The 14,427-nt window shown below is 38.5% G+C and overlaps 2 protein-coding genes across 3 annotated transcripts; both read left to right on the forward strand.

The window, feature by feature from the left end:
* The first annotated feature begins 1,434 nt into the window (after positions 1-1,434).
* LOC307173448 (4-galactosyl-N-acetylglucosaminide 3-alpha-L-fucosyltransferase 9-like) lies at positions 1,435-4,534 on the forward strand. Of its 2 annotated transcripts, none has more exons than XM_079896584.1 (3): positions 1,435-2,128; positions 2,372-2,449; positions 2,608-4,534. In XM_079896584.1, the coding sequence occupies exon 3, from the start codon at positions 2,616-2,618 to the stop codon at positions 3,696-3,698; it is 1,083 nt and encodes a 360-aa protein (XP_079752710.1). In that variant the 5' UTR covers positions 1,435-2,128; positions 2,372-2,449; positions 2,608-2,615; the 3' UTR covers positions 3,699-4,534. The 2 variants fall into 2 exon arrangements, with proteins under 2 accessions (XP_079752710.1, XP_079752709.1); XM_079896583.1 differs by having other exon boundaries at positions 1,567-2,128; positions 2,256-2,449; positions 2,608-4,173.
* Positions 1,763-11,154, forward strand: LOC307173443 (4-galactosyl-N-acetylglucosaminide 3-alpha-L-fucosyltransferase 9-like). The gene is made up of 2 exons (XM_079896576.1): positions 1,763-2,128; positions 8,515-11,154. The coding sequence occupies exons 1-2, from the start codon at positions 2,086-2,088 to the stop codon at positions 9,612-9,614; spliced, it is 1,143 nt and encodes a 380-aa protein (XP_079752702.1). The 5' UTR covers positions 1,763-2,085; the 3' UTR covers positions 9,615-11,154.
* The last annotated feature ends 3,273 nt before the right edge of the window (positions 11,155-14,427 follow it).

The raw sequence follows: 14,427 nt of genomic DNA on the forward strand, positions 1-14,427 counted from the left end.
GAAGAGGATGTGTCTAAGACTGAAGATACTGTTGATCTTGGTGTAACGGTGGTCAGGGACAGGAAGGGACTGAGACCAAAACTGTTTTGTTTTTTTTTCACATTTATTCCTTTGGGAAAATCAGAACACAAAACATGCCTTCAGGCACTGGCGTACATAAAACAGCATCCAATGTATGCATACCGCTTCTGATCTCTGTTGTAAATTATTACAAAAAGAAACATTCATACAGAAGGATACACCTTTAGCATACTAGACGGGGATAAAATAAACTTTAAAAAAATACATAGGAAAATATTTCCTCATTCTATAACTAATTCACATTTTACATATGGAACAACATACCTTTGGGAAAATCAGAACACAAAACATGCCTTCAGGCACTGGCGTACATAAAACAGCATCTGCACATACAAAATAAAAGAAATACACTGAATGCATGGAAAGTTGCTAGCGGAGTTTACAGCTAACGTTAGTTACGTAAGACTCAGTGTGTATGAACCTATTTTTTACAGTCTATCTATGGTATGAACCATAGACTGTAAAAAAATAGGTATGAACTCGTGGTCCTAATGAAAACGTTAATAAACTTTCTCTAAGTTGCTAGAATTGCACCCAAATCTTAACAATACATGTAAAGTAATATAACACAGGTGATATGTCGAAGTTTTCAACTTAACATTTTACAGTTATAAAATTAAAACAAAGTGGGGAGTGCTTTATACAGTCTCTGATCGGGTACGGCAACAACACAAGGACAAACGTAGCAGAGCTGCAGTACACCGTTTCTCCAAAGGGGGCTCCAAAACACCAAACTCAATACAGCTGCTTAATTATGGCGAAAATCACATACAAACACAAACCTACATTTCTAATGTCTCCGGCACTGAGCTCTGAAAATAAGAAGGCCCGAATGAAACAGAAATTCATAGTAAAACCTTCTTGTCAAAAAACGGTAACATGGCTCTTTTTCACATATGATGCCCTTGTCCAAAACTGCTGATGTCTTCACTCCTCTCCAATGCTCCTGTGGCAGCAAGGAAGAAAAACATTTAAATTCTGCATTTAGCAAACACTTTTATCTGAAGCGACTTACAACAGAGAAACATAAATCATTTGTCACAACAGCAAATTAATAGTGCAAAAAGGTACAATTATTCTGTACAACAAGTCTTCAAGGTTAGAAAATGAGCACCACTTGCCATGAATGCAAAGCATATTTGCAAGGAAGATTTACATTCACTGGTTCATGCAAGTGAACAGAGAAAGATGAGTCTGTCTAGAAATATCAGTAGATTTTAAGTTTAAATTCATCCAATGAGTAATTTCAAACATAGAAAGTTTATATTTTTAGTACAATCATCATATCTCCACCAGAGGTCACTATCGCATTGAGTTTTGACGTTCAATTGCCAATGTTCTCACCTAATTCTCATTTATTGTTTATGTATACATATCTCCTGCTTTTGCCGGTCTGTATTACTCAGTGTGTATTGTACTGTGATTCGGAGGTGAGACTTTCGTCTCGATATTGCACAAGGATGAGTTCAAATGTTAATTTCCTTTGTTCTCTCAGAGAGTAGCTCTCTCTTCCAGTTCTTCCAGTCTTAAACATATCTGTAGCTCAGCCCTGAATATTTGGCTTTACCACCTTAAGGGATAGTTCACCCAAAAATAAAAATTCTGTCATCTTTTACTAACCCTCAATATATAAATGTCTTTGTTCTGCTGAACGCAAAGGAAGATATTTTGAAGAATGTTTGTAGTCAGACAGAACAACTTGAGCGTGAGTAAATGATGATATAGAGCTTTCATTTTTGGACGAACTACTTGTTGAACTTAGATAATTATAACGATCTGTACATGGACTCTGACAACCCTATTTGCAGGAAAGTGTTATTTTGTCAAATTAGAAGTTTTGACATCCCTAATAATATTGTTGGACGAAACTGAAGTTTTGAGGAAACGAATGATAGGTAATTCGAACCAAGAGGGAAACTCCCTGCCCTGACGGTAGGCTAGAGAAACAGAGAAGAAGATGAGACGGAGAAAGCCGGAAGAACTGGAGCTGATTGTACGCTCGTAATGACGATTGTTGGGACCGAATACCTTTATAACATCATTTCCAGTTAAGAATTTACATTATTTTGCCTGCATCTATATGTATGAAATGTCACACCTGTTATTTAGGCTACAACCTGACTGTATTTTTTATTTAGGCTATAACCTGACTGTATTTTTTATTTTTATTTAAGTTGTTGATCTAGTTTAGCTGGTTCAGGTTTGTTTGGATGAGCAGAGGCGGCGTTTCGAGGCGTCAGAGGCAATGTTGCACATGAGGTTATCGGCGTTGTGTTTCCTATGTTTTTAGACTTCCGTCTTTACATAGTGCGGTCCTCTCGCGCGGAACACAACTACACATTTCTGTTAATGAAGGGCTCTTAAAGAGGTAAGAAGTTGAGTTCTCTATTCATTCCAAACATTCTGTACAATTTGAGTCTTATCTAATTGTAAGAGTCAAATGTTTTAGCGTTTAATATGGAGGCATTTGTTTTTATTCTTGTTTATGTTCGAGGCTGATCATTTCCTTTTTATTTTTGTTTTTAGATCAGACAATGTCAAATCGTCTGGCTTTAATAGTGACGCTGGCTTGTATCATCTCTCTGAGCGTCATGTTTTTCTGGTTTACACCTCCAAAAAACTGTCCTCTTCCACTTCCTAGACCTGAACAAAAGAAGTCTCCCGAGAGCAAGAGTTCTCTTCCTGATACAGTAGAAGACAAACCTCTTCTTCTACTATGGGTCTGGCCTGAAAATTACAGGTTTGACTTCAGTGACTGCAAAAAGTTTTACAATATCGATGGTTGTCAGTTGACGGATGATAGATCACTCTACACCAATGCAGACGCTGTCATGGTTTATCACAGGGGCATCAGTTGGGACCTGACCAACCTTCCTCCATCTCCTCGTCCTCCGTTCCAGAGGTGGATTTGGTTACATTTGGAATCACCGACCAACACTCAGAAAATACCAGGTCTGGAAAACCTGTTCAATCTCACTCTCAGCTACAGACATGATGCTGATATTCCTGTACGGTTGAAGTTAAACACCAGGAAGAAACCAGATGAGCAGTTTGTAATTCCCAAAAAGGACAAACTGGTGTGCTGGATTGTGAGTAACAATGCTGCCTTTACAGGTGTCGGCACAAGGAACCAGTTTTACCAAGAACTCAGCAAACACATCCAAGTGCATCTGTTCGGAAAGGCTTATGCAACATTTCTTAGTTATGAGGAATACTATCCTACCCTAGCTAGCTGCAAGTTTTACCTTTCCTTTGAGAACTCCATCCACAAGGACTACATCACTGAGAAGATAAATGGGCCGCTTGCTGCAGGAACCGTCCCTGTGGTTCTGGGTCCTCCCAGAAGAAACTATGAAAACTTTGTTCCCGGCGATGCCTTCATTCATGTGAATGACTTCCCAGATGCAAAGTCACTAGCAGAATATCTGCTTCAGCTGGACAAGGACGATGAAGCATATCGCAGGTTCTTTAACTGGAGGAAATATCTCTCTCCAACTCCTCATTTAATACTACAAACCCAAGAGTTTATTCTGGCTATTTGCACCGCCTGTGACCATATAGCACGACACAGAGAATATAAAGAAGCCCATGATATTTATGAGTGGTATTTCAGTTAAAGTCAAATTAAATTAAAGTCAAAGTTTTGGAGTTTGTTAAAAAATAGTGATGATTTTTTCTACATGCATATTTTTAGATAATCATTTCTAATTGGTTTTATGACTGATGACTTGTGTAATGATGTAAAAAGATAATTTTGTAATACCCTGATAACCATTACAGATCTTTATTGTAAAGTGGTTTTCATGTTTGTTCAATGAGTCAATTAAACAATAAACTATTTTTGTACACAGTTTTTCGTACAATAATTGTGCACAGTTTTACCATGTTAAGACGACCAATTTGAACGTGTTTCTCAATGTGCACATTCTGGCCATGTTCGAACTTGTAATATTTTTGTTTATTGTGGCCTTGTTTTACTGATATCTTTTGTACTAGAATAAATGTTACATTGTAAATTAAGTAAATGCTATATGATCCATATTATAAGTTATAAATTATAATTTATCTATATGGGTTATTAAATGTTTGTTTTAAGTTATTGGCCTATCATGTTCAAAAGTATATAACTTACACAGCATATGTTTATAACTGAACACACACACACACACACACATAACTTTATTCACTTTCACATAATAATTTTTTTGTCATTTGGTGTTAAACCCAAAACCTTTTATTATTAATATATTTTTTGTCAGAGCTGTTGTGTAAAATAAGTCAAATAAGTAAAGTGTCTGTTTTATCGGTAAAAGCCAATAACCAACTGGATAGAAACAAACTACTTAAAATTAATTTTCACTTTGTGAATCACAAGTGGTGATAAATGTTTTTAAAGTCTAAAAACTGTAACTATTTTAAACACAAATGGAGACATAATGGAGGCTTTGACCCTATAGTTTGTTTGTGCTGTTCTGTCTCTGTGTTGTTTACAGTAAACATTGTCTTGGATGCTGCAGGTTGATGAGTGCTATAATGAAATTAATACATTATATTTAATCTATGTTTTGATATGTATTACAGGCTCGACATTTACGCTTGTCCGTGACAAGTGGATTTTTTGAAGGGGCAAGTGAAAGAGAATTTTACTTGCCCGACAGGGACAAAAAGCCTGATTAAAACATCAATAACAAAAAATAACTATTCTGCATTCATTTAGTGTAAGTGCCGACTGATAGTGAATATAATATCCTAATATAAGATATAATGTAGCCTTACTGACTATAACAAGGTTGTGTTTTTATATTTATAACATATAATACAGTTAAGTGCTGAATGCCATCACGATTGAAAATGTGACACTGATTTCATATTACAATTCAATAAACAAGTAATTCGTATTAAGTCACTTGCCTTTTAGATGCAATATTGCCATTTTTAGTTCTTTTTTTTTTTGAGCAGCGAAAATAGTTCCAAAAAAAGATCACAGAAGAACCACAGTGCATCTCAAAGGAAAACTCAACCATGTTTCATTAACGAATGATTCAGTGTTTTGAACGAATCGGTTGAGTCAAAGATTCAATGAATTCCTATTAATTTACAAGTTACAACTGCCTCATTCCTGAATGAATCAGAAAAGAATGATAGCCTGCTTTTAAACACGAAACTTAACCACCAGTAGGGGGCGGCAGGTGACCGTCTTAATGAGTGAGTTATTGAGTCATCGTTCAAACGGCTGAATTGTAGTGATGTAGTACTCGAGTCCAGTCTCGAGACCGATTTTTACTTTCTCGGACTCGACTCGGACTTGTTCCTTCAAAGACTCGGTCTTGACTCGGACTCGGCATAGGCGGTCTCGTCCCCATCACTAGTCCACTAGAATACATACCACTAGAAGATTTTAATTTGCTCTGCATGTCCTAACTATGATTAAAAAAGTCAGGGTGGGCTTAACATGTTGATGACAGAGCAGCACTGCTGAAGCAGTTTAGAAAAATAGGCAGAAGATGATGCATGTGGTAGGGATTTTTTTAATGATAGTAAAAGCATAGTCCATATTAAGACGTTAAGACTGCTCCTCTAAACAATTCCCAATCTAGCTTAGTCTGTAGGCCTAACTGTTGATTATTAACTGGGGTTATATTAAATCATGAATATGAAAACTGACATGTTTTTATGTTTTTATGGTCTTGGTCTCGACTCGGACTTGCTTCCTCAAAGACTCGGTCTTGACTCGGACTCGACTGAATTTGAAAACCAACGGACTCGGTCTCGACTCGGACTCGACCCTTCAAAGACTCGGTCTTGACTCGGACTCGGCATAGGCGGTCTCGTCCCCATCACTACTGAATTGTTCAGGAATGAGGCGGTTGTTTAATGAGTCATTGAATCTTTGATTCAACCGATTCGTTCAAAGCGCTGAATCATTCAGTAATGCGGTTATGTGTTCCGGTGAGATGCGCTGTGGTTCTGCTGTGATCTTTGTTTGGAACTATTTTCGCTGCACAAATAGAACAAAAACAGTCAATATTGTGTAAAAAGTGACTTGATATTAATTACTTGTTTATTGAACTGTCATATGAAATCAGTGTCACATTTTCAATCGTGATGGTATTCAGCACTCGTGGTCGTGTAATGTTGCTTAACTGTCATATGTTATAAATATAAAAAATCCACATGAAATTTTTTAACCGCTGAATGTTCATTAAGTTTCTCTGCGCGAGCCTCAACAACAGTCAGCGGCTGTTTTCGGATTGGTTGGCAGTTCAATGTCGGCAGACATTTTTTTAACGATAATAATTAAAAAAAAAACATTTTTATTTAAAGCAAATATTGTAAGTAAACAACAAGTCCAAGTTTAGAAAAACTTTTTTATTAAGACTTTAAAAAAAGAATTCTGCATCTATTTTAGGTGTGCCAGCTGCCACCGGCACACCTGCGACTACGCCTATGGTTTGGAACATAATTTCCAGTTAAGAATTAACATTCTTTTGTCTGCAACTATGCATGAAATGTCACACCCTTTATTTACATCCTGTCTTTTTTTCATGGAAGTTGTTGATCTAGATTAGCTGGTTCAAGTTTGTTTGCATGGAAATAAACTCTAAATGAGCTCCAATTTCTGAGTTTTTGTTTCCACCCAGAAAGGATGGTGTAGACTGGGGTTTGGAGAGCCTACCCAGCTAGCAAAAAGTCGTCTATTAGACGTTGAATAGACGCAAATCTTCAACGTCTAATTACGGTCCGCTTAAGGTTGAAAATGAAAATTGAAAAGACGTCAAATTTGTCTGACTTTTCAACGTTGAAAACAGGTCAATCTTCAACGTCTAATTATGGTCCGCTTAAGGTTGAAAATGAAAATTGAAAAGACGTCAAATTTGTCCGACTTTTCAACGTTGAAAACAGGTCAATCTTCAACGTTTACTCGATGCCTATTGACAATTGTCAATTCTAAAGTCCCAACACATTAACATGCCAAATAACATTTTAGATTAACATATGAATAAAACAAAGCTTTAAAGAGAGAATAGCTTTATTATACTTAAAACAGCACATTTTAAATAAAATAGTACACTAAAACACAGATTTCACATTCCAAAAGCACATTCCAAGAGTCAACACAAAACACAACTCAGAAAATTTAACGTTACACTACAAATGTTCACACTTTGCGACCTCCACCTCCAGCTCTCCCGGGAGCATGTTCAAGTGTCTCAGCCATAGCAGCCCCGATTTCAACTTCTGTAGCAGTTTTACTCCACTTCATTACTGCAGCTGCAAAAGAAAATATATTAGATGGTGCATGAATAAACCAAAGCTGAAATTAATTAATCTGGCTATCTACGATGTAACATAACTAAAAAATAAATCACAAACAGTTCAACCTTAATGGCTTATTAATATCCACAATTTGGGAATTTCACACAGATAGCTAGCTAACAGTCCATCGGTGTGGTGTGTACACGTGGTAGCTAGCCGCATAATGTCTAGCTAGTACGTTTACAATAAATAAAGTCAGGTTTGGTTGAAATAAGGTAAATAATGTTACACTTATTTTGCCATCATAGCTAATTATTTTGTCAGAGCTACTTACTTTACACAGCTGCTTTATGGTGTGAAGAGCTTTCTGGCGGTTGGCTTGATGATGGGTGGAAAAATACAGAGCGCGCACTTCATCTGCTGCATGCATGTTCGCGCGCGCGCCTCATTTGCTTCTTCTTCTTTCGGTTTTATGGCGGTTGGCAACTAACTTTAATGGTGCATTACTGCCACCAGCTGGGGTGTGGTAATTCTTTCCAAGTATGAATCCTCATTGCACGTACAGTTTCAAAGTATTTTTTTATAACTTTGACGAAATATGTAAAACTCTTTAAATTTATTTGAGATAATAATGAACATGGTTTGGTAGTTTGTTTTCTCCGTTGTTTTAGCATGTATAACAGACTATCCTAGCTGTCTTAGATTATCAGTTGAAAACATGTCTTAGATGATCAGTTGAAAACACGTAGTCAAACAGTCCGGCCGAAACTACTTAGTTGAAATCACGTCGTAAACCAGTCCAAGGCGGACCGGCTTATTTTCAACCATATTTCAACGTTGAAAGACGGTAATTGTTTACTGGGTAGGGTTGCCAGCTTTCCTGTAAAATACGTAAGCGTATTCACTCTTAAAGCGGTAAGGAGTTGAGTTCACTATTCATTCCAAACGTTCTGTACAATTTGAGTCTTATCTAATTGTGTGTGAGTAAAATGTTTTAGCCAGTTTAGTTTTTTAACTGCCTGATGTGCTGCTATTGTCTCAGACACAGTGCTACCTTATATTTCATTCAAACGTATTTTTGGAAGTCACTTTAACATTACTTTTATTATGGAGGCATTTGTTTTTATTCTTGTTTATGTTCAAGGCTGATCACTTTCTTTTCATTCATATTTTCAGATCAGAAAATGTCACAAACAAATGGTTCATTGCTGGGTCGTCTGATGTTGGCTGGCATCATCTCTCTGAGCATCATGTTTTTCTGGTTTACACCTCCAAAAAACTGTCCTCTTCCACTTCCTAGACCTGAACAAAACAAGTCTGCCAAGAGAAAGAGTTCTTTTCCTGATATAGTAGAAGACAAACCTGTTCTTTTGCTATGGGTCTGGCCTGAAAATTACAGGTTTGACTTCAGTGACTGCAAAAAGTTTTACAATATCGATGGTTGTCAGTTGACGGATGATAGATCACTCTACACCAATGCAGACGCTGTCATGGTTTATCACAGGGGCATCAGTTGGGACCTGACCAACCTTCCTCCATCTCCTCGTCCTCCGTTCCAGAGGTGGATTTGGTTACATTTGGAATCACCGACCAACACTCAGAAAATACCAGGTCTGGAAAACCTGTTCAATCTCACTCTCAGCTACAGACATGATGCTGATATTCCTGTACGGTTGAAATTAAACACCAGGAAGAAACCAGATGAGCAGTTTGTAATTCCCAAAAAGGACAAACTGGTGTGCTGGATTGTGAGTAACAATGCTGCCGTCACAGGTGTCGGCACAAGGAACCAGTTTTACCAAGAACTCAGCAAATACATCCCAGTGCATCTGTTCGGAAAGGCTTATGCAAAGTTCTTGGATCATACCGAATACTATCCTACCCTAGCTAGCTGCAAGTTTTACCTTTCCTTTGAGAACTCCATCCACAAGGACTACATCACTGAGAAGATAAATGGGCCGCTTGCTGCAGGAACCGTCCCTGTGGTTCTGGGTCCTCCCAGAAGAAACTATGAAAACTTTGTTCCCGGCGATGCCTTCATTCATGTGAATGACTTCCCAGATGCAAAGTCACTAGCAGAATATCTGCTTCAGCTGGACAAGGACGATGAAGCATATCGCAGGTTCTTTAACTGGAGGAAATATCTCTCTCCAACTCCTCATTTAATACAACAAACCCAAGAGTTTATTCTGGCTATTTGCACCGCCTGTGACCATATAGCACGACACAGAGAATATAAAGAAGCTCATGATATTTATGAGTGGTTTTTCAACTAAAGTCACCTCAGATTTTGGAGTTTGTTAAAGTCGCCATGAACCGGAAGTTACAAACGACTTTTCTCCAGTGTTGTGACGTATTTACCAGTGAAACGGAATATTGAATTGAGGGCAGGGTTTTACTTTAGTGCTCCTCCTCTCCATCTCTCGCTCATAGCAGACTAACGGTTTGAGGGGAGTTGCCACACCCTCGTGCCATTAGCACATGACAGGAAGAGAAGAGAAGTCGTTTCGAGGGGGAAGGGAAGGATAACATATTTGATTAAAGAATATAAGGTCACATGAATTTTTAAAAATGAATGAAGTGCACAGATAAATCACTACAATATTACATATAAAAATACGAATTGTAAAAATTGATTTCATGGCGACTTTAAAAAATAGTGATGAATTTTTCTACATGTATTTTTTTTTGATAATCTTTAGGGGCCAAGCTCTGAAAGTGCGTAGGCACCTCTTGAAATTGTTAGCATTCCTATTCTTCTTCTTCTTCTTCCGTATGGAAGTCTATGGCAGCCCATAGAACCGCTTGCGGGAAAGTTATGTAATTTGGCACACTGATAGAGGACAGTCTGATTAGTCACCATAGTAAATTTGGAGTCTCTAACTCAATCCCTCTAGCGCCACCAACTGTCCAAAGTTTCACTCATGTTTATGCTAATAACTTTTGAACCGTAAAGGCTAGAAACAAAAATCTTGTGTCCTCTGATTACGTGTCTCAAGCCGATTCGATTGCATGGAGATCTTTCTGGCATTTTGAATTCTCAGAAAAAAACTACTTTTTCGAACTACTCCTTGACGGTTTCTCCGATTTTCAAGTTGATTCGTCTCAAATACTGCGCAAACTAATTTTACGCAGCGCTTGCGAAAACAGACTTAAGGCTGTATGTCCGCAACACTTTATCATATTCAGACAAAACTTGGTACATGTCATCACAAGCATGACCTGAGGCGACATGCTGCGTTTCGGCGCCGCGCCACCTACTGGTCCGGAGATACGAAAAATGGCTATTTTTGCTTATAACTTATGAACGATTTGTCCAAAAATCATAAAAGTGGTCTCGTTAGATTCAGGGTGTCATGCCGAGTCGACTAATATCTAATTTTCCCATATCGGCCATTTTGCACGTCAGCCATTTTGAATTTTGTACTAAAATGCCGTATTTTATGAATGCATAAACATATCGTTACGAAACTCACTATGGGTCGTCAATACAATGCCCTGAAGGAGTCTGAGAAGTTTCGAATCAGCGCCACCTAGTGGTAAAATTTATATTTTAAATGCTTAAAACTCTAGGTGTGGTTGACTTATTTTCACGCGAGTCATCTCCTTAGGTTCCTGAATCCTTGCCGACTCCAACGATACCAAACATGTTAGGTTTTGCTTTACGGTTTGCGTAGCGTCGTGATTTAGCGCTTAAAACATTTGCCGAAGTCTTCGAAACCGTTAGACTGATCGAGACGAAACCACCGTAGGAAGTTTGGAAACATAGGTTGTTGGCTAAATGCCAATGCCCAAATGTCAAAATTTTTATAGTAAGTGGCAAAAAAATCCAAAGTTGGCCATTGGTAATTTTCTGCTCTCATACATATAAATGTCTATAACTCTTAAACAAAATAAGATATTTTCACCAAATTTGACACACATGTATCGGCTCACTGTGAGAACACATAATAAAAGCGGTGGAACTGCACCACTTGGCATCTTATCCAGAGATAGTGGGTTCAAGTCCCGCGTGGGACGACTTTAGAAAAATTGTGTGGAATATTGTGTAATTTCGATTCCTTTATTATTATCTTTCTTTCTCTTGGATTAGAAATAAGTATGTTTTTGTTCATTCTATGTTCATTCTCATCTGAACTTCTGTTCATTTTAAGTTCATTTTCACCTGCACTTCTGAACCAGCTGTTTATTCATGTATGTTCAATCTGCACTGCTTCAGGTGCTTGGCCCCGTATCACTGCTTGCAGCTATATTTTCTAATTAGTTTTATGACTGATCACTTGTGTAATGATGTAAAAAATGAAAAAAGAAATGTCCCTTTTTCAGGATACTGTATTTTAAAGATCTTTTTGTAACCCAGATAAGCTTTACAGATCTTTATTGTAAAGTGTTTTTCATGCTTGTTCAATGAATCAATATATTAAACAATGTACAATTATTGCACATGCATGTGTGGAAGGTTTACACTTTTGGTTTACAGGCGGAAGACAATTAAGGTCACAGATACAATATCTTAGGTAACCAAGGAGACGTTTCTACTGTCTCTGAAATACACCAGGAGAAAGATGCCCAGGGTCCCTGATCTCCTGCATAAACATGTTATAGTCCTGCGGGAGGAGGAATGAGGACTGCAAATGTGAACAGAGCAATGCACGCCAATGTGTGTAATGTAAGACGCCTAAGACAGAGCTACAGGTCTGGGACAAACCATGAATGATCATGTGTCCCCGCATATTGACCTGATATTGACCCCCGCTCTGCTCAGAGACTCATTATTCAATGTCTGACTGTGAAACTTGTTCGGTTTATGTGTCAGTTGTTAAATTTGCTGGAAATAAAGCAGTTGAAAGTGAGAGGACATTTCTTGAGTTATATTTCTTGAGCTCAAATGTGTTGAGCCTCAACACATTTTCAATCGTGATGGTATTCAGCACTCATGGTCGTCTGATGTTGCTTAACTGTATCATATATGTTATAAATATAAAAACTCCACATGAATTTTTTAATCGTTGTATGTTCATTAAGTTTCTCTGCGCGAGCCTCAACAACAGTCAGCGCAGCGGCTGTTTGCGGATTGGTTGGCAGTCCGAATGTTGGCAGATATTATTATTTATTTAATTAAATTTTAATTAAAACAAATATTGTAAGTAAACAACAATAGTCCAAGTTTAGAAAAACATTTTTATTAAGGTTTTAGGTATTTTAGGTGTGCCAGCTGCCACCAGCACACCCGTGGCTACGCCTATTGGCTTGGTTTGGAACATCATTTCCAGATAAGAATTAGCCTAACATTCCTTTGTCTGCAACTATTTGCATGAAATGTCACACACTTTATTTACATACTTTTTTTCATATTTTGTTTCTCATTTAAGTTGTTGATCTAGATTGGTTCAAGTTTGTTTGCATGGAATTAAACTATATGAGCACACACCCATATATTTTCATGTCTTTCATTGTGGCCTGGTTGTTTCTGTAATACAAATGTTAACAAATAAAGACACGTACAGACTAATACTGACTCATCCTTGGGTGTGGTAGCAACTTGTTAGCATCTATTTAAATCACACAGTTTTTATTATATAGCCTATTATATTATAGTATATTTACTATTATTATAATTACGCAGTGTCAAGGAATAAGGTAGGCTATATATGAAGAGTTCAGATGCAAAAGCCTCTAAGTGCCATCTGAAATATTCTTCTAAAATGATCATTTTTATCAAGCTCGTATATTTAAGTTCAGTAATTTCACTTAAATAACAATTAATAGGTCATTTTCATTGCCATTTAAGTGCAATTACTGAACTTAAATATACGAGCTTGATAAAAATGATCATTTTAGAATAAAATTTCAGATGGCACTTAGAGGCTTTTGCATCTGAACTCTTCATATACAGTCTTTGAAATGTCCAACCTTCTTGCATCGACTATTTTGCACTGCTTAAAGGATTTATTTACTATTTACACATGGTCTAAAAATTCATTTACACTGGCAAACGTATTGTAGGCTACCTTTAATATTGAATACATTTTTTTATAACTGCTACCTCATAATCATAACATTTGTACGTTTTTGACATAAAAGTTCAAATTTAAACTCTTATGCCAGGACAAAAGAGGGCGCCAGAACTCAAACAGTCAAACAGGAAGTGACGTGCTTGAAACATGTGTTCTCTTACGAGAGGTCTCTCGTACTGCGTAAGATATCTTACGCTAGGGGAAAATCCTTTTTCCGCGAGATATTGAAGCCAAAAATTATCCTTAATTTTTCAATAATGCAAAACGCGTTGCGGTAGCATACAGACATAGGCGAGGCAGCTCGCGCGCCTATTGGCTGTTCTGCGGCAACTGCAGCAGCCTATCGAGTGAGGCCTGGCGTGACGCCAGACCCAATGAGGGTGCTTCGCGCCCGCTGCGTCACATCCCGCCGAAACGGGCGTGGTCTAGGCCTATAAATACAGCTCGCAGGCAGCTAATATCTGATTTTTCATCCTTCAAGCGAAGCACACGCATCGCTGGAGCTGGAGAGAAGCCGCGCCGTTGAGAGAGAGCACCTTCAGCGGGACGAGTCACTGAAGTCGCTGGCCACGCCGCCTTCCTTGCCTTCCTGCTGCGCTTTCCGGCGCCTATATCCTTTTCATTCTCTGTATTGTGTGTGTGTGTGTTGCTACCGCGACACACATACTAAAAGAGCAGCGTCTTTTTAAAGATGCCTTCCTGCGGCTCATGCAGAGCCACACTCAGCGACAGGGACCGCCATGTGATCTGCGTTTCCTGCCTGGGTGAGGAACATGCAGCTCTCGCGCTCGCTGACGGCGGCTGCCCTCACTGCGAGCTACTGCCCATGGCGACTCTGAGGACTCGCCTGGTCTTCTTCGCCGAGACTGCTCCCCCGCCCGCCGCGGTGTCGCGCCATAAAAAGTGCCGTGCCCAGCGGGTCCCGGAACCTTCCCCCAGCCGCCTGGAATTCTGGAAATCCTGGAACGCCCCCTATTCAGCTAGAGTGCATCCATCTGTTTCTCTGGCATTCTCTGCAGTCGACGATGCCAAAAACAGGGGATACCATTCGCTGCTGCCGGTCGAAGAGGCG

This window comes from Squalius cephalus, assembly GCF_949319135.1.
Source record: "Squalius cephalus genome assembly, chromosome: 16".
In the NCBI taxonomy this organism is placed as follows: domain Eukaryota; kingdom Metazoa; phylum Chordata; class Actinopteri; order Cypriniformes; family Leuciscidae; genus Squalius; species Squalius cephalus.

What these genes read in the sequence shown, in the direction of transcription:
- LOC307173443 (XM_079896576.1), top strand. Translation starts at nt 2,086, where the DNA reads ATGACGATTGTTGGGACCGAATACCTTTATAACATCATTTCCA. An exon ending in CCTTTATAACATCATTTCCA is followed by an intron (nt 2,129 to 8,514) that starts GTTAAGAATTTA and finishes TCATATTTTCAG; the next exon opens with ATCAGAAAATGTCACAAACA.
- LOC307173448 (XM_079896584.1), top strand. Translation starts at nt 2,616, where the DNA reads ATGTCAAATCGTCTGGCTTTAATAGTGACGCTGGCTTGTATCATCTCT.